We start from the raw sequence: 20285 nt of genomic DNA, 5'->3' as shown, positions 1-20285 counted from the left end.
GATGCGTGTGAATACACATAGGGATGTGCGTCAATTCATGACAGTTATTTAATTGAACAGGCTTTGAAATTAATTTGGGTAAACCCAACCATGGCCTCTCTATCCAACTGTTGGGATAGCTATATCATCTGATTATGTGGCACAATGAGGGTGAGTTGTGGGGGAAAGGCCTTCTTAAGTGGACTGCTCAAAGATCATTTCGGGAGATGGATACCTATTGCAAAGAAGTTAGATATATTTGGCTCGGTTTCAATAAAGATAAAAGGGTTGGGGGGGGGGGGTTTGTGGAACTTGGATTTGTCCCTTATAGATTAAGAAAACCATAGCCATACAACACCATTAAGCACCCATGCTGCTCATTAGTTTTTACAAGGTAACCAGAGGTATTTCAATTATCATACTCAACCCTAATCCAATATTTACATATCATTAACCCCTTTAACCTAATCCATTGTCGTCCCAAAATGTTCTTAGCCCGTTAATATGTACATATCCGGGTTTTTTTTTGTAGATGTCATAGGTATCCCTAACCCGATAATGACTTTAGAATCACCCCTGTAACCAACTTAATTACCATTCCTAAACACTTTTTAACAGTTTATCTAGCACGTGCACTACACTTTGAATGACCAGCAGAAAGGGAGATGAAAAAGGTTCCATAAACCTTTACATTCACGGTCATGGTTCTCTAATTTGTTAAAGCATCCCTCCTAACAAGTCTTATAGGATATGGATCTTCTCTCTCTCTCTATAATGGTCAACACCAAATCCAGATTTGCCTTTCATATAAATCCACTCTGTTGTGCACTTATAGAAGTTATAAACTCGTCTTCCCACGTCAAGCCCATGTGATTACAGAAGAAAAAAGAGACTTCCGCATAAACCCCACCCTTCTTATCCTACTTTTGCGCATATACCCACCCACATACGTCTACAAATCTTCATTCATACTCTTCTAACTACGTACATGCATCTAAAGAACCCATACAAAGTTGTTTGGATTCAAATGCAGCTGTCCTGTATGTATTAAATTCATGATCTATTTATTTGCTGTTTGGGATTCTTCTTTTGAGCTTGAGGTCTTATTTGTTAAACAAGGTAAAAAGTTCCAAACGCTGCCAGTGTGGGGAAATCTCTCATGTCACATTAATCATGACATGGGAAAAAGTTTCATCTACAGAGACTCACATGGCCAGGGAGGAGAGAAAAGGTGTCAGGGATTTACACGATCAGGATGTGAGAGGGCGTGGGAAGGCATCTCCACGCCGGCTGAGGATCTTTTCTCCTTTAAATAAATGAGAGAAGTTTTCTGGACAAGCAACATAGGGTAACACACCAATGAAGTGTGAAAAAACAGTGGCATACATAGGAGGGCAGTAAAGTCATTTCATTTGAAGAGGAAGGAGATAAACCAAAAGTGCTATCATACCTTACCCTAGCAGCTCAGAGTACCTTTTCCCTCCTATATAGATAATGAAAAACTTGTTAAGTGGCTTGGAAGTAGATAGGATGGTTCTTTTACACATATACACACTGTAAGAGAATGTATTTAATTAGTTGGGTTTCAACTTTAAGCATTAAAATTTGAATGGACTTTCCATTCTAAGGGATTTTTTTTTTCCATCTTGAGAGTTCAGTCTGTAGTTCACCTTTTTCCTCTCAAAGATAAAATTTTCTTTAAATATCTAATGACAATAACAACTCACAATCATCGCATTTTATATTCTTACATGGATGGAGGATTTCTTAGGGAACAGGAAACCCTTTGAGAGCGCTGTTGTTAAGAAGCCTACCTTAGGCTAATTTAAGAAAGATCAAGAACATGGGCTAGATGGGTTTGTAGTTAATGAGAAAGAAACACACATATCTCTCAGAGAGAAAGAGTATTATTGGGTGATAGTCAGATACTTCCCGGTGGCTTCATTTTCTTCCCTTTTGTTTTTCTCTTTATTTAATGATTAAATTTGAGGGAGATGTCCTTAGCATGGGCACCCCAGAGAAAGGTATCTCTAGGGCACCCTTGGACACCTTACACCCTTCCTGTGAAAGGAAGCTAGTCCACTCCCCTCTAACTCTCTAAGGAGCTTCAGACCAGCACTTCTATTTCATTTGGCACATGATAAATCAACTGGGGCACAAACTTTGTGGGTGAATTGCTAACATCACCCTTTATTCATGTTTTAATTGGAGAAAGATTGATACACAGGCAAAATATATTTGCAACTTACACGCTAAACCAATGAAAAGGAGAAAGACTGAATTTCGATAGATATCAGTTCATCGTACGAGGTGATTCACATAGTCATTGAGAAGAGAAAAAAGAAAAAAGAAAAGAGAGTGACAGTGATAATGAGAGGATGTATACTACAGGCAACATGTCCGTCCTTTTCTATATTCTATTTCTGAACCAAAAACATTATTTCACATCGCACACTGCACAGGTCAATTTTAGTCAACACTAAAGCAGTTGTGGAAAAATCCATCACATGATCAGCCATACCATATGATTGATTTTTATTAGATGCTAGGCATATTGAGGAGTTCAATTATAAGATTTGACCAACAGCCAATTCACATGATCCCATCTATCCAATGTTACAAATGAAATGGTAAACACAGCCCTCCAAAATTTTAATGGTGAAACATATAAGTAATTCAAAAGAAACCAGAATTACTTATATCTATTGATGTTGCCTCTGGTGGGGTTGATGAGATGTTCAGCAGATATTCCTTTCACAAGATCCCCAGTGATTGTTAGCTATGGGAGCTCTGATCCTGCAACTAATGAGGTGTTTTGGTTTTCCTTCATTTTGTACCAAGATATTTTTATCTTTTGTATTTTGATTATGGTGTGACAGAGGGAAGATTGAGGCAGAATCCAGGGGTGTGGTTCAAGCTGGGCTAGAAGTAAATTTGCAAATGGGGTTCAAATCAATAGATGTGTGGGTGTCTTCTGGCAAAGTGGCGAAGTTGATATTAAGGTTTGCAGTTTCTGTATGCTTTATTTTAGCTTGGATTCTTTCATTAATTTTTTTTTTTAAAAAAAGAACTTGGTTGTGATCTACATAGCAAATACAGCTCCTTTTATTTGCCTTTCTCTTCACCGAAAGGTGACTCTGTTTGACAGGCTTTATTAGACAATTAAACCTTTGCACATTCAAATGAGTAAAACCCATGGAAGTCACCAACTCAAAAGAAGTGCGAGAAAAGGAGAAAAAAAAAAGAAAAAAAAAAAAAGCCGGGGGGGTGGGTGGGGAAGACAATGTCACATAATCAAATCTTCATTTTCAATTTCACATAATAATTTCAGTTCTCACTAGTCATTTCCAATTTCAAAGAAGAATTCCAATGTCAATGTACCATAATAATCCAAAAGAAAATCCTCAGAAAATTTCAAGTGTTGGGTATTACTTCTTTTTCCCTCCTCCTGTGCTTTAGCCCCTTCTAATTCTCTGTTTGAATTGACAGTGGAGGTTATACAGATTTGGGTTTCCAGCAAAATGAAGGAAAAACAAAAGTTTTTTTTATGGGAAAAAGAAGCAGCAGCCGAAGGAGGAGGAAGAGAGATTGAACACTCCCCACTCCTTTACATACATCCCAATGAGCTCTCTCTCTCTCTCAAATTGGTCAGACGTTCACACTATCAACTCCACATTGCTTGTAAGTCAGTGACTGCTTCCTTGGACTGATCACCACTATACAGTTCACTGTTACCTGCCCCACAAGTAGTTTATCACAAAATCCATACGTTAGAACCCCATAAACACAGGAAGACTCTAGTTAATCACACTGAGTAGACAACAAAACTATTGTCTTTTTCTTTCTTGGGAGAAGGAAAAATTAAAATTTCTTTTGGGGGGTAAGTTAAGGAAAAGTTAATATAGAAAATGCAGAAGTGGGCCGGATTTTCAACAATACATGTCAAGTTTTCAACAGCATTATACCCAAAAGCAAGTAAGAAAAACAGCAGAAGTAGATGGCAAGAACGGTCAAAAAAGGGCCGGAATTGCTTCCTCTATTTCCTTTTCTCCATTTTCCTCCTTTGGAAGGGTTGTTAGGATTGGATTTTGAGCACCCCAAAGATAGGAACCGTTGCATACAGTGGCAGAATTCAAAGAGATGGAAGTGATAAAGAAGAAAGAAACCTAAGAAAGATTTAAGAAAGAAATTTTGTCGATAAAATTATAACCCCACCCCTAAAATGAAAAAACTGAAGAAGAAAGAAAGAAACACAAAAAAAAAAAAAGAAAAGCCCAAACGGCCACACCCATCTTCCCTCAAATGGCGCACATTAGCAAGAACAGACAGGAAAGCGGCGCACATTAGCATAGAAATGGGGGAAGCCAAAGAGATGAATAAACATAAATTCATGAGAAAAGGGCTTTTATTCTGGTGATAAAAGGTAGTGAGTGAGGTAGTGGTGGTGGATGCTAACCTGAACCCTGGGAGAAGTAAACTGAAGAACCCGGATCTTAGCACCAACATCACCCATAACCTTAAGCTCCACTCTATCATTCAACGAAGCATCCTTCACCAAATCCTCAGCATCAGTCTGAAGCAAATTAATCCTATCAACCACCACCGTCGTCTCCACCTGCCTCACACTATGCGATGGCTGATAAAACCCAGGCATAGTCGCCACCCCCAAAGGCACACCTTTGTACATCACATAAAACTTTGATTCACCGTACTTGATCCCAACCTTGTTAGGGTTCACAGCCGTGAAGAGCATCCGAATGCTGAGTGAGAGAGAAGCACTGGTCGCCGGCGATGTTTGACTCGCCGGAGCGGTGGTGATTCCGACGTACTGTACCGAAACTTGTTGGAGATCGAATTGGGGTTTCTTGGGTTTGACGGCGAGAACGATGACGAGGACGACGGCGAGAACGAGAAGGCCTAGGAAGGTTAGGAGAAGGAAGAGGCAGCAGCAACAGCCCTTGAAGGAGGCTGCAGAAGAAGAAGAGGAGGCGTAGTTGGGATGAGGGTAGTAATTTTGTTGGACTTGGCCTTGGCCTTGGCCTTGGGGGTGATGATGGTTTTGGTGTTGAGGTTGGCCGGATGGGCGTGGTCTGTGCTCGCCGTTCACGTTAGCCCGCGTTGTCATTCTCCTGCTATTTTGCTCAGCCTGTTGCAGTGCTATGCTTTCTCCTCTTCAGTCTTCACTCCTCACTGCTTTACTCTCTCTCTCTCACTCTCTGCTTCCAAAGATTTTGCTAACCCCCCCAACCCCCAACCTCTTCCACCTTCCTTATCTAATTCTCTCTTCACTCTTTAAACTTCAGTCTTCACTCACCCTTTTCTAGTTTTCTCCCCTCTTATCATTCTCTCTTTCTTCTTTGTTCTTTTCTGCTTTTTTTTTTTTTTTGAGAGAGAGAGAGAGAGAGAGAGAGAGGTCTTGTTTGTTTGTGTATGGTGTGTGTGTGTGTGCTAGGTGGATTACTTTTGTTTGCTTCACTGATGAATAATAAGGATTGAAAATAAGGATTGAAAATGGAATAATAATGGGTTCTGTTCCAGTGGTATCTTTGTCCCCCAAATTATTTTTTTTCTGGATCCTAAAAAAGATGGTCCCATATGAAGTGGGGAAAGTGGAGGTTATGGACTTATGGTATTTGAAAAACACAAATCTAGACCCTTCAAAATGGGTCCTGGAGATTTTGATACTGAGAAACAACGAATCTGGACTCTACAATTGGTGATAACGGAGTCAGTAGAAGCAACTGGTGGTGGTTTTGGTTTAAGGGAGAATAGGACTGGAAACATAGGGGTGGTTTTTCTTTGTGGTGATAACCGTGGCTATAACGCTAGCTTCTCTCTTCCTTCCCTTACTACCAGTGTGTGGTGAGTGTGGGTGAGGGTGTGCGTGTGCCTGTGTGGGATTGCTTTTGTTGAGGTTTAATTTAGGGGAAGGGGGGTCCCTCTAATGTGCGCTAGATGTGAAGATGGGATCGCACAGCCGCACATTGCTGTTGTTTTGCTTAACCTTTTGGCTTTTAGGGGGTTGTGGCGGTTTTTGATCTTGCCGCAGATATTATAAAAGTGGGAAAGACATAAGATGATTCATGGACTATTGTTTCAAATAGCATTAAAGTTGATCATCAAAAAAATGAAAAAAAAATAAAAAAAATAGCATTAAAGTTGCAGATGCCCTTGATCTTTAAACCATCTCAGCTTTGCTTAAAAGATGCTTTGATTGGACCATCATGGAAAAAAAGGGTCTTATGTTGGTTTTTGGACTGGATTGAATTAAACCCTTAACTGTGTGTGTTTCGATTGGTGAAAGGTATTTTTAACCTTGTACAATAATAGGGGTAGGAGTTAAATGATGATATTACCATTTCAGAAGTCCAATTACAGGTCAAATCACAAATTTTTTTACTACCCAATTGTGGCTTTAGTAATGAGGGCTTTCTTCTTCAAAACCATCAATTAGCTGTTCACTATACATCTTGAACAAGTTATTGCCCACTTTCTTACATTTATTTTAGGGTGGAGTGTTTTCTGTTCGGGAGTGTGGTTCCTGCACGAACAGGGGCCAATGGAAGATCATACAGGGGTATCATGTGGAGTATCATTTGCACATTCATAGAGATGGGGCGATCATGTTATCCCCCATATGTCTAGACACATGATGTACACCTTCGGACACAATTCTTTTTCACTTATCTTTGCCAATTGAGAATTTGAAATGTTTTATTTTTAAGAAAACCAAAGATTAGTGCATTTTTGTCATGATGAGGTAGAAACCTCTTGACATCACTTTCTGTCTTGTTCTTTTTTGAAAAGAACTAGGGCAACAAGGTGGCCGGGATGTAGAACAGAGTACCTTCAAGTTAGGTCCATTCGCGACTTGTTCAAGAAATTGTTGCTTTCATCCCAATTGTCTCGCAATGATAAATTGCTCTTCATGTCTATTTTTTCTTGAACTTGCTATTTCATATGGCAAGCCAGTAATCAATGTGTCAAATCTTTGTCATCTTGATCTTCATAGGATTAATAATAATGTTAATCGATGCGCCAATGAGCTGAATCTGATAGTTTTAACCCAGAAGCATGGGGAATACTCCAAGGGTTATTATAGTAGGCAACATCATTAGGAGGTATCTCCAACGACATTTGAACTGATTGTGAGGAAATTAAAAACTGGGTGGAGAGGCTTTTGTTTGATTGGCCTTGGGATTCATTTAATATATTTTGCTAGATATTGCATCTTTATTTAAACACTTCTCAAATGTCTGTGTAATTAAAAAGACAAAAACTTACATATCCATCACCCCTAATTTGGATTCTTGGGCTAAGATGGAGAAGCTAAATGATACTCTATTATCGTGAGATGCATCTCAAAGGTTTCATCCAATGAATAAAAGTCAAACCTCTTGGTTGTTAAATAAATAAATAAATAAATAGAGAGAGAGGGAGAGAGCTGAACCATCTAAAACAATGGTGGAGATCTCAAAGCGGCAACAACTCATTATCAATGAAACATCTAATCAAAACGAAACAGTCAGAATGGAACACAACATTGCTTAGGAAAACTTTAAGAACTGTCTGTAGGCCAACAAGTGCTAGAGCCTCACCAACATGAGAAGTTGCTCCTCATGTTATGCCTTCAGCTCGAATTTCTTATCAGAAGCATGTCCGATTTTTATAAGGACAGCACTTGAGCTATTACAAACAAGTTTATGGTGTACTTCTAACGGAAGTGTTCATACATACATATATATGGTTTTCTTCCTATCACTATGCCTAGTGAAGAATAATACTTCACTATTTGCCACATGTCAGGATAAAGAAAATTTAAGCATTCCTATATGTATATATAAAGAACATTTAAGTGTTCAATGATGGAAGTGGGGAAGTTTCTCCATAAGGAAAGTTTGATCAAGGAATGGTTTCTAGAAATTAAGATGCCTTCAGTGCGGCCCTCTAGCTAAGGTTTGAAATTTCAACACTTGAATCTGGGCTAGTAATTTGATGTGGCGAATACAGGCAGGGCTAATTATTTCAACTTTCAAGTGCTTAGATAACATAGCATCCAGTACAAGAAAAAATGTCATACAAGCCATTCTATTTCTAGGTGTAAGTGTGTAACAGTGCTACTTGTATAAGAAAGAGAAAAAGCAACTAATTATTAAACAAGATCAACTATGTATCTTAATCTTATTCACAATAGGAGCAGAGTTGGATACTCTGTTCATAAAGGGTGTCACAGAGTATGTCTATATAATAAAGTAGTCATAATTCACAATATTAATGGAGATTCTGAGTCCTAGCATGAGTATACGTATATATGCATATTGAACAAGATCAATTGAGAATTTTTAAATGGATTGCTGTCAGTCATTCTAATAACAATATTCTCATTTGCAGGGACAAGAAGAACAAGACCTTTATAGGTCTTCCTCTTGGAAATTGTAAATATAACTGTCATTAGAATGTAATTCAGCAAATGAGACCTGTCTTCAACTTACCAAGAAACAGAAGCCAGGCATACAATCTCTCCGAAAGGGAGGATGCCAGAGACCAAATTGGATCCAGGTGTTCTACCATGACTTGTTCCAAGTCCCAGCAAATTTCTGTAGTCACAGTTTCTCACCATCTTTTATACAGTAACTTCAAGGGATGAAATCATCAAGGACTAGTCAGAAGGAAAGCGAGTTCACAGCAATGACAGTAAAAACAGGCGACAAGGAAACAATTCGAAAAGATGCCAACTTTGCTTAGGTCATTCAGAAAAAAGAGAACTATGGGACCAATTTACATTAAAAAGGCGTACCCAGTGCATGAGGCTCCCACCACTGCGGGGTCTGGGGAGGGTCATAACATACACAGCCTTAACCCCTGCTTCGGCAAAGAGGCTGTTTCTCGACTTGAACCCACGACCACTAGGTCACAATGAATCAATTTACATTCACCATGACAAAAGTAGCTTTCCCAAAATCCCCTGGTATGGTTTAGAAGTATAACCGACAAACCAGCAAATTGGTTTTAGTCATGGAAAACAAGCCAAAGTAAATAAAAATATGATATATATAATCTGAGCAAAATCAATGAGATATAACAATACAAACAAATAAACACCAATCCAGAATTGGTAAATATTCAACTTGGTACACAATAGAAATAACTGGGGGCTACAAACATAAAAGAAAGGGTACAATGGAGTGCTTAAATTACTACTGATCTACATTGTCAGGATTTGGACTGGCATTACCTTCTTCAGGCTTCAGTGACTCATCAACCCTCCGGCTATTATCATCGACCCCAAGCACATCATCCATCATATCGTCTTCTCCAACATTAATATCTTCCACATCATCCTCGTCATCATTGTTGCCACTATCAAGGATCTTCCGTGTCTTGGGCCCATGCTCAAGCCTGTGGGTTTCAAGCTCATTGTCCATCGTCTCCTGGTTCAGATTGTAGTTTTCTTTTCTTGCGTTCCTTGCATTTTGCCATCTCTCCAGCTCTGTTTCCACATTGGCAACATACTGTTTTGCAATCTGCTTCTGATATTCTGATAGTTCTTCCCTTCTAGCAGCTTTCCATTCCTGATAAGCCTGGCAGGTAATTTACAAGTATGTATCACCATTTCTTTTCACCTTCACACTCAGGACTAATTATATTTCAATTCTGAAAGGTTGATTCATAAAAACTAGGGTGTGATGCAAAGGTAAAATATCTTATTAAGAGATCCATAATGGGGTTCCCACTCACTTCCCTTTCAGATATGAAGGCAATTTAGTTGTAGCAAGATTAGCAACAAAATCCAAACAACAACTCACCTTTTCTTTATGCTCCTCAGCCAGAGTAGCATCTTCCTCTAGTGGTTTCACAGGCATGTAATATATTGGTGGCTCCGCATTAGTCCTAATAAACAACAACCCACAAACAATCAAACAAGAGTCAGATATTAACCAAATATAAATTATGTTGATCTACCTATAATCCTGCGAAGAAGCAGGAAGTGTCCAGTTGCTTCAACATTATGCACACGAACAGAAACTTATCTTTGCCTCAATAAAATTGTGAATAGGACACTTTGGGCCAAAATTAAACATAACCTGCATGAAAAGAAGAAAAATGCATGTAAACAGTAACCAAGAAAAGAAACTAGTACAAGTATGCGTGGCAATATCCAGGTGTTCATATTTCTGTTTTACATATATGGATAATACAATGTACCTTAGATAATTGCAAAGCTTTTTATGGTGCTCACTCCACCGAAGGAATAGCAGCTCCAACTTCTTTTCTTCTGCCTTGGCAGCAACACGTGCTCGGAGAGTCTGCAGCGAAAAAGGTGGTCATATTAACAAAGAAACCATTTTCAATTTTGCTCTGGTCACAAGTGTAAGACACAGGGGAAAAGAAACAAGTTAACAGACCAGATCCCTTCTCCTTTTCTCTGCAATTTGTTCACGTTCTTGCTGCCACAGCCTCTCATTTTCTTCACGTGCCCTTTGCTCAGCCTAAAGACAGTTTCAATCATTTAGTAATCACAGAATAAACTCCACTGCAGAACTCCCTCCATTAGCCAGGAAGGGTCACCAAATCTTTCAAGAAACCAACATATTTTGATATGAAAACTTTTATTTCTTGTTCGAAGAAGGAATTAGTCCATCTAATTGGTACACAAAACATGCCAGCAACCAACTGTTTGACAAACAATTTAAACCACCGAACAAGATTCTGACCCTCTCCTAATCTCTCATTTGGATGGTTAGCAAAATTGGTACGCTCTTAATTGATACTATTGGCGGGCATGCTTTCTACAAGAATAACAGGATATTAACTTTGAGAAATCTTTAATTATTAGATGCTCTAATGTATATTTTAGACATATCCATAAAATCAAAATACTTAAAAGAGTTAAAAGACAAACTTATGGACCAAAAAGAAGTCTGAATTTCTTTTCTTAATTAGCTATTTAGTATAAAAATATAAACATCATCACATGCCCATAGTTTTATTAACCCACCTCTTGAGCTCTATACAGTTTTAGTAATTTCCAAACAATCAATAACGAATATGTGAATTACGAGCAACAACACACCCTTTGAATATCTAGGAATCTATATGAATTACTAGAAACATAGTTGTCACGGCATTTAGGAGACCCAAGGCGTTGGAGAGGTCCTGTACGCAAGGCGACACCACCAAGGCGACCAAGGTGCCTGGATGTGTAGGTGATACCTTGACAACTATGATTAGAAATTAGAGATTATATGAGAAAAACCTGTACTTAGAACCCTTTTCATCACACCTGCCACTGTTCAGTCACATGCACAGATGATTTGGCACGGTGACTGCTGTAAAGATTTGGAGCCCCACTCTGGTACGCCACTTGTTAAATTTGGTGTCCTACTTCAATCATATGGCCCAAAATTTATGTGCTCCCCCCCCCCCCCCCTTCCAATTTTTTTAATCCTTCCTATTACTTTCATGTTTAATTCACTTCCCAGACACGTAAAACTCTATGATGACACATGGGGTTGTCAGATTAGTGTGAAATTTTGATCATTGGATAAACAAAGATGTCAACAACATGTCCAAATTCGGATCCCACTTGAACTGCCACATAGGAGTAATAAAAGGTGTGATGGAATGGGTTCTGGGTACAGGTGTTATGGAACTCATCACCCAAGAAATTATACCCCATATATCAAAGTTGGTCACACAATTTTTATATAATTCTTAGACGCAATTACATTGGGATTTCCCACTGTATTATATTATTTTTGATAAGTGATCACCGGCTGTATTGTTATTGCCTAAACAATATTATGTGTATTTGGTCTCAACCAAAGAGTTGCCCAGAATTCACGTAGATCAGATTGATTACAGCAAGACACACTTATTTTCTAAAAGAACTAATTTTTTCTTCAGTGGCCCGGTTGAGTTTCCATGATCCCCAACATGTTATACTTCATTGTGGTTAGGGTTTACCTCATATGCGCTTGTTCCCTCAGATACCAAGTAGAAATAATTGCAGCAAATAAGTACGGACAATCAATGCCAGAAAACAGTCCCCCCCCCCCCCCCCAATACACACACACACACACACAAGAAGGAAAAAAATAATAATAACTTAAAGAAAAGGGTAAACACATACATACCCTCCACAACCCACAAACATGAAGTTTCATTGTGAGAAAATAATGCATACATCTATGAGAAGCAGGCAGAGTTTATTGGATTAGAAATGCTTCTGATTGTACAAGTTTAATTTCAGCCACAATCAACTGCCTTAAACTAGGTAGATTGTTGATAACTATTACAACTGCTTATCCCAAAAGCTCGAGCGTAAGGGCCACAACAATGTATATCAACACACAACACCCCCCGGCATGTGCAGGCCCACACACACACGGCTCTGCACGTGACACCATCATGTGGCACTAAGGGGGCACAACAACACATGGCACATATCCCTCGTACTACCAGGGATCGAACACTCGACCTCCTGGCTCTGATACCATGTTAAAACCTCTTATCCTAGAAGCTCGAGCTGTTAAGCAAGGGCCACAACAACATAAATCAACACACAACAACAGTAACATTATAAAATCATATTCAATTGACAAAAAGGTAAATATAGATAAACTTACCCTTTGTAAAGAGTTTGACCTCCGCATGTATGCCTCTGTTGCAGAGAGATGCATGTCTTCCTTCCGGAATTTCTGAAAAGTAAAAGCATATGTTAATGCAATAATCACTTTCTATAAAATGGTATTGCTAAAACCTTGAACTAAAAATAGATAATAAGGTAAGATCAATATAGTCTTGGGATTTATGAATTATTATGAGATTTTTCTGAGCTACTGTAGTATAAGTGGCTTTGAACATGTAATACACATATTTTGGGAATACAATTTCACACTCCACCCATAAAAAAGTTCAATTCAGATAGAGTTTGACCAGATATTCACCCAAACTTCATGTCAACAAAAAATCAACCTAAAAACTTTCCCATCCTGCAACTCATTAATCGCTAACCCCTGCACAATCTTCATTCTGCATTCAAATTCTGGGAGTTAGGCGTACTTTTGCTATTGTCCTACATCAGGAAAACAATACTCTGAAAGGAATATTCCTCAACCATTCCATTTCTCAGGCCAGAAAATTTCTGTAGCTCAAGAGATACAAGACACGTCTGCAACTCAGATTCCATTTATTCAAAAGAACTATAGAAGTTTAAGAATTAAAATCTTCCCCTGAAGATCTAATGTTTGGATCTTATCTCGACTCCATCAAGGTTCAAATTCATGAAGCTACAAAAATATGGTTCTCATACCAAAACAACAACGGCAATTCCATCATACATTAATTGCAACATCCATAGGGAAATGAATCCATTCCAGTATAAGTTTTAGAAACTTTAGCCTATAAAGAATCTCTGCATTAACACTTTGATTACAGGAATCAAATACTCAATGTGATGTCCTACCCTTAGAGTGTGTCACATCCTTTTGGGGCGTCCGTGGTTGTTTGATAAGAAGGCTCAACATTGTGGTTATTAGAACATGTATCCTTCAAACACAGTGGACTCAAAATGAAGTTCGTCCCAGCTAAGGATGCTCCAACAATCGAGCTTCAGCGGTCAGCATGATCTTTTCTCCTCTAGCATGTTAGGTCAAATGGTCTCCTCGGTCCTTGTCCAAACTCGACGGAGTCGGGTTCTTTTCAGAGGAGAAGAATTGATGTAGTAGCACTTGACTGGTTGGACCAGCATGACCAAGTTTGGAAACCCAAACCCAAACAGAACTGGTCCAACCGGGCTTTTTGGTCCAACAAGGGTTGGAAATAGTTTAGTTATTCTTTGTGCCTTTAATTTGTTTTGAGTTGGATACGTAGGAATAGGCTACTTAGCTTTATAGTTGGGTGGGGTTGCAAGTTATTTTCAGTTTTTAGTGTCTAGTTAGGAGTCTTAGTTTTACATCTTTAAATTGGGCATTGCTTGTAACCAATGGACAGAATTGAATAAAAAATTGAATAGGGTTTCGCTCTGCATGAGTGTGCAGTTGTGTGTTTCCTCTTCCCCTGCTACTCTGAGTTTCTTCTCAGATTTCACCTGTCCTCAACCAGGCCCTCCACCACTTTTTTCCGGTTAAAGTGTGTGGGCTATGAGCTTTCCCTACCCCTCTCTTCTCTTTTCTTCTACATTACTATTCACAATCCAGAACAGCCAGTACCTCTTCTCTTTTTTCTCTTCAATGTTTCTTCTACTATCATACTCATGTGCTGACCTGCAGAACCAGCAAGTTAGACTCCATTCTATTGGTAATCTCTGCTATGTCATCCTACATTCTATATTAGTTCAGATCTGTTTACCACCTATCCTTGGGCCTGTGACTTGTGTGAAATACAAATGTTGGATACTAACCATCACACACACACACACACACACAGAGAGAGAGAGAGAGAGAAGTTGTGACCCTTGCGAGGTAGATCCACAAAAAAGTGATGGAAATAGAACCCCCCCCCCCCCAATACACACACACACACACAAAAAAAAGGGAAAAGAATAAGCAATGAAATTGGTAATATGCTTCACTTTACATCTTACTGTGCTCCATGTAATTATATATTATATTAGCTCATTTCGCTAATTAGTATTCAATGCAACACAACAAGATGGTCTATCATGAACTAGAAGAGCTAGAGGTAGAAGGCCCTTTTAATGCAGAAGATCCAGACCCAGATCTGGAATCTCATAAAGGACAGGTTCTTAGAGATTTCCAGGTAAAAGATGATAGCTGCCTGACTGACAATTGCCATGTGGACCCTTTGAGAAGTTTTATCTCAGCTAATAAAGACCAAAACATGAGCTAGAAAAATAGGCAAATGAATGAACCCCTCTTGACATAATTATTAATCCTATAGTTTTTAATTGTGTCTTTAACTCTTGATTAGTATGTCTTTATCTAAAAGAGATATAATGGAATCAGTTTAGTTCCTTTTTTTGGGGGGATAAAGGGAATAATAGAAAAAACCTGTTTCGAGCCTCCCAAAGAATCCACTAGATTTGTACGAACACTAGCCAGATTTAGTGGAAGGCCGAGATCAATATAGGGAGCTGCATTCATCTCCAAGGCAACTGTATTCATAAGCCAAAGAGCCAAACTTCAGCCCCATAAATTACTTTACTGCTTTTGAACATTCTGCTATGAGAATTTCTATAGGATTAGGTTCTCTATGAAACATCGTCCTCTATATCACCTTCTTTATTTATGATTGAGCCAAGATACCTAAAATAATCACTTTGCGGAATCTCCCTCTATCAAGTTTCTCCACCTCATTATCTGTCCTAGTGTAACCAAAGTTACAGACCATATACTCTATCTTCGTTCTACTTATCTTAAAACCTTTTGACTCCAAGGTTGATCTCCATAACTCTTACTTGGTGTTAATCCTTGCTTTTGTCTCATCCACCAAAACGATGACATCAACAAAAAGCATACACCAAGGAACCTCATCATGAATGCCTTTGGCTAAATCATCCATGATAAGTGCAAACAAATACGGGCTTAAAGCTGATCCTTGATGTAACCCAATTGTAATTGGGAATTCACTTCCTTGACCCCCCCCGACAGTTCATACACAAGTGACCATACCATCATACATATCTTTAATTATGTCCACATTTTTACTTGAAACAATTCTCTTCTCTAGTACTTGCCAGATTAACTCTCTAGGGATTCTGTCATAAGCTTTTTCTAGGTCAATAAAGACCATATGGAGATCCTTCTTGCAAAGGGAATAATAGAAAAAACCTGTTTCGAACCTCCCAAAGAGTCCGCTAGATTTGTAGGAACACTAGCCAGATTTAGTGGAAGGCCGAGATCAATATAGGGAGCTGCATTCATCTCCAAGGCACTGTATTCATAAGCCAAAGAGCCAAACTTCAGCCCCATAAATTACTTTACTGCTTTTGAACATTCTACTTTGAGAATTTCTATAGGATTAGGTTGTTAAATTTAATAAATAACTCAGTTTGAATCCTGCTATGTTATTTATTTAGAGGAATTTTATATTTTTTTGATGAATTATCTTAGAGCTCTATATTTCGAGCCTCCCAAAGAATCCACTAGAATTGGAGGAACACTAACCAGAGTTAGTGGAAGGCTGAGATCAATATAGGGAGCTGTATTCATCTCCAAGACACTGTATTCATAAGCCAAAGAGCCAAACTTCAGCCCCATAAATTACTTTACTGCTTTGAGAATTTCTATAAAATTAGATTGTCAAAGTTAATAAATAACTCAGTTTGAGTCCTGCTATGTTATTTGTTTAGAGGGTTTTTTATATTTTTTTGATGAATTATCTTAGAGCTCTATATTTCGAGCCTCCCAAAGAATCCACTAGAATTGGAGGAACACTAGCCAGAGTTAGTGGAAGGCCGAGATCAATATAGGGAGCTGCATTCATCTCCAAGGCACTGTATTCATAAGCCAAAGAGCCAAACTTCAGCCCCATAAATTACTTTACTGCTTTGAACATTCTGCTTTGAGAATTTCTATAAAATTAGGTTGTCAAAGTTAATAAATAACTCAGTTTGAGTCCTGCTATGTTATTTATTTAGAGGGTTTTTTATATTTTTTTGATGAATTATCTTAGAGCTCTATATTTCGAGCCTCCCAAAGAATCCACTAGAATTGGAGGAACACTAACCAGAGTTAGTGGAAGGCCGAGATCAATATAGGGAGCTGCATTCATCTCCAAGGCACTGTATTCATAAGCCAAAGAGCCAAACTTCAGCCCCATAAATTACTTTACTTTTGAAGATTCTGCTTTGAGAATTTCTATAAAATTAGGTTGTCAAAGTTAATAAACAACTCAGTTTGAGTCCTGCTATGTTATTTATTTAGAGGGTTTTTTATATTTTTTGATGAATTATTTTAGAGCTCTATACATATGGATTATGTTGTCCAAGTTAATAGGTAGTCTATGAGCTTGTCACTGTGTGTGAATTCATGAATCGGAGACAGATTTCCCCTATAAATTGAGTGGATTACAAAATCAGCTAAGGTGGATCTATTAGTTTGTGGAGGGTGGATTCCTTTTTTCCTTTTCAAATACTATTATTCTGAGAATTTTCTACAGCACTGACAGGCTAGATCTTTCCCTATACTTTCTAGCTTTCAACACCTGCATCCATATTTCAAATTAAGTACTAGTCTTTTTCTGGTGGCAGAATGTCTTACCAATCATAGTTACATTTGTAATATGAAATGAAAATATATTTTGTTGTGGCCTAAATTAAACACAGAAGTGTAGAATATAATCCCTACAACATAAAACACTAGCAAAACACTGAACTGCCAAAGCCACTGTCATTCGTTTAAAATCCAATCGCTAAGATAAAAACAAAAGAAGCACCATTAAACATAGCTCAATGCCACATATACTCACAACCACAACCCCCCCTCCCCCCCCCCCAAAAAAAAAAGGCAAATTTGAATCATCACCATATACACAGACCGGTAGGGGGAGGCAGCAGTTCTCTCAAACATACCTCTAGTGTCCCCAGAAGTTGCCCCAGCATTCTCTTGTTCCTGTTAACCAAACTCGGATCCTCATTTTTAGGCAACACCCTAGGAACCTGCTCCGTCGGGATTTCCAAATCCTAAATAAAACAACCACAAATAGCTAAGTTCCCACTTACATGCCTACAATAAACACTCAGTAACCGATAAAGGTTCCTCGAATTACCACCTTAGCTGTTACCAAAAAACAAAAAAAAAGAATTACCACCTTAGCTGCCGGGTTGCCATCTTTCCTAAACCCACCACGCTGTAGTGGTGGATTCAATGATCTCCGATCACTCTCATTCTCAGTAGTAGTGGTGCCATCGGCAGCCTCTTTGACATCTTCCGTTCCTTCAGCCTCCTCAGCCATCTCTCCATCCTCTAGCTACACCGCCAACTCAGTGAAAACAAAGCAAATAATTATTTTGTCTGACCCATAACAAAAAAAAAAAAAAAAAAAAAAAAATCACAAACAAAGATTTCATTCAACTCCAATGAATAAGAAGATTACCTTAACAACAGCGGAAGAAAGGCGTCTCTTTGCAAGAGTTTGATCATCAGAACCAACCCTATCGGCCTGAGATAAAGAAGGAACATAAATCAAAATCCGGAGCAAAAGAACCCAGAGAACAGAGAATGAAAGGGAGAGAAGATTAGAAAAAACCATTACTGGTCTGACAAGTCCTCGCTGACGACCTCCATTGGCGAAGTTTCTTGGTCCGTTGGCAGGCAAGGCTCCTCTGCGGAGACCCCTCGGGTCCCGAAGCCGCTCAGTAATCTGTGAAGACAAACGATATCGAAATCGTGATTAGATGAGATAAATAATATCAAAGAATATGAGAGACAGAGAGAGAGGAACCTAACCTCCCACTGCTGACGGTGTAGCTCCTCGATCTCTTTACGGAGCTCTTCTGCAGTCTTTTCAACTGCCGTTCCCATCGTTGGTGGTTTGCTTCCGGCCAGAAATGAAGGAGGAGAAAGACACACACATACTCTCGCTCTCCTTGTTGTCTATCGAAAACAAAACCCTCAAGACAAAGATGGAGAGATTTGTTCAACCCAAGGTAGCAGGGGTGCAAGTTTGGCCCGGTCGGCCCGAACCCGTCCTGAGCCCGATTAGGGCATGGGCTGAGATATTTGGCCTTAAGGGCGGGTCAGGGCTGAAAATTTCTGGCTCTGAGTCAAGGTCGGGTTGGGTTGAGGCCTCGGGCTAAGCTTGATCTGGCCTGGCCTGGCCCTGTTTTAAGTTATACTATAAAATATATATAAACTTTAAATGTCACCCATATTTTGTTATATAATATATTATATATATGAAGACAATAAGTGATATAATACATTTTATTACAGTGTTATTTTACGTAAAATTGATAATATTCTCCCCAGTCCATTTCAACCCATGCATTTCCTTCTCCCTTCCCATGATCAGGGCCAATCAGGGATCAGCCCGACCCGACCCTGAGAGCGGGTCAGGGTTGAATTTTCCTGGCCCTGAATCAAAGTCGGATCGGGCCTAGGCCCAGCTATGGGGACTTAGGGTTGGGCTAGGGTTCTATAAAGCCCGGCCCAACCTGACCCTATTGCAGCCCTAACTCAAGGGGTGTGAAAAAAAGGTTTGATTCAAGATATATCGTTTAAGAAATGGAAGACCGAACCGGAATCCAACAGAACCAAATATGATCTCATTCTTCAAACCAAAATCGTATCGGATCACTTCGATTTCATTTTAAATCAATTTCACCTCTCCGGTCTAGCTGGTTTATAGATCAACTACACTTGTGCTCTTGAGCTGATCAATAGGATGAAGAATCTTAGATTGTGCTTGGTTGGTATGCATTCTTAGAATACATTCTAGGTTGAAATTATCTGACCGTAACCAAATAGTATGCATGTTCCATCAAGGTCATCCAAGTTGGATCATTACCACTTTCATTGGCGAATAAGTCGGAATCTCAATCGAATCGGATCTTCCAATACCATATCATGGTCACAGCCGATACCAATATAAATCGATAGATCCGATACTGATACTGATTCCTGAAACCGTGCCTCCAAGCCACTCAAAAAACTCATTCATAATTAGAGATGCATTTTGGGATCAGCCAAGCTTATCTAGCTATTAATATTCTAGCATATATTGTAATTGTGTCTCGTAACTTTCATGGGCCACTCCAATTCTGGTCCAATGTATATAATTTTAAGAGGCCTAGCCCTAGTCAGACCCCCCCCAAAAATAATAATAAATAAATAAAGGAGAAACCTACGCCTAGCCCAGTCCAACCTCAAGCCCAAATCCAAGGCCATGATTTTGAGAGCAGGGAATAATGTTCACGTGTACGTTCACGACTCATAGTCGTGCAGATGGAATCTAATCTGTGGGAATGTTTCATCTGAACAACTGTGAATCGTTCACGTTCCCAGTCATTAATCATCCAAGAAGCAATGATTTTTTTTTGGCCAATGAACAATCTGATTTTATTGAAAAAAAAAAAAGTATGACATTCTCCTGAGAGGAGAAAAGGATTTTTTTTTGGAAGGGGGGGGGTGTAATAAGAGGAGAGAAGGGTTTACTTACAAGGAATGCAGGACCTGACCCCACCAAACCTTGGACATACGAAGCAAAGAAGCTCCCTTAGCTATTATATGAGCCTCCTCATTGAGGCTCCAAGAGATATAGAGAAAGCTTGTACTAGCAAATGAACAACAAAGATGTTTTATATCCGTTACAAAGAAGATCAGTAGCTCAATCCGAAGAAG

General features: G+C 39.0%; 2 protein-coding genes across 2 annotated transcripts; both read right to left on the bottom strand.

Moving 5' to 3' along the window:
* Positions 1–3265: 3265 nt before the first annotated feature.
* LOC122661318 (NDR1/HIN1-like protein 26) lies at positions 3266–5260 on the bottom strand. Its single transcript, XM_043856677.1, has 2 exons — positions 4436–5260; positions 3266–3714 (listed from the first exon to the last, which is right to left on the bottom strand). Exons 1-2 carry the CDS (start codon positions 5102–5104, stop codon positions 3628–3630), a joined length of 756 nt encoding a protein of 251 aa, XP_043712612.1. The 5' UTR covers positions 5105–5260; the 3' UTR covers positions 3266–3627.
* Positions 5261–9012: 3752 nt separating this feature from the next.
* Positions 9013–18526, bottom strand: LOC122661316 (pinin-like). Its single transcript, XM_043856673.1, has 9 exons — positions 18393–18526; positions 18199–18306; positions 18040–18105; positions 17755–17913; positions 17516–17626; positions 10386–10469; positions 10186–10286; positions 9786–9870; positions 9013–9560 (listed from the first exon to the last, which is right to left on the bottom strand). Exons 1-9 carry the CDS (start codon positions 18465–18467, stop codon positions 9177–9179), a joined length of 1173 nt encoding a protein of 390 aa, XP_043712608.1. The 5' UTR covers positions 18468–18526; the 3' UTR covers positions 9013–9176.
* Between the last annotated feature and the right edge of the window lie 1759 nt (positions 18527–20285).

This window comes from Telopea speciosissima, chromosome 5, assembly GCF_018873765.1.
Source record: "Telopea speciosissima isolate NSW1024214 ecotype Mountain lineage chromosome 5, Tspe_v1, whole genome shotgun sequence".
Lineage (NCBI taxonomy): Eukaryota > Viridiplantae > Streptophyta > Magnoliopsida > Proteales > Proteaceae > Telopea > Telopea speciosissima.
Note: the sequence above shows the minus strand (reverse complement) of the source record. Positions and strands in the feature narration are given on the sequence as shown.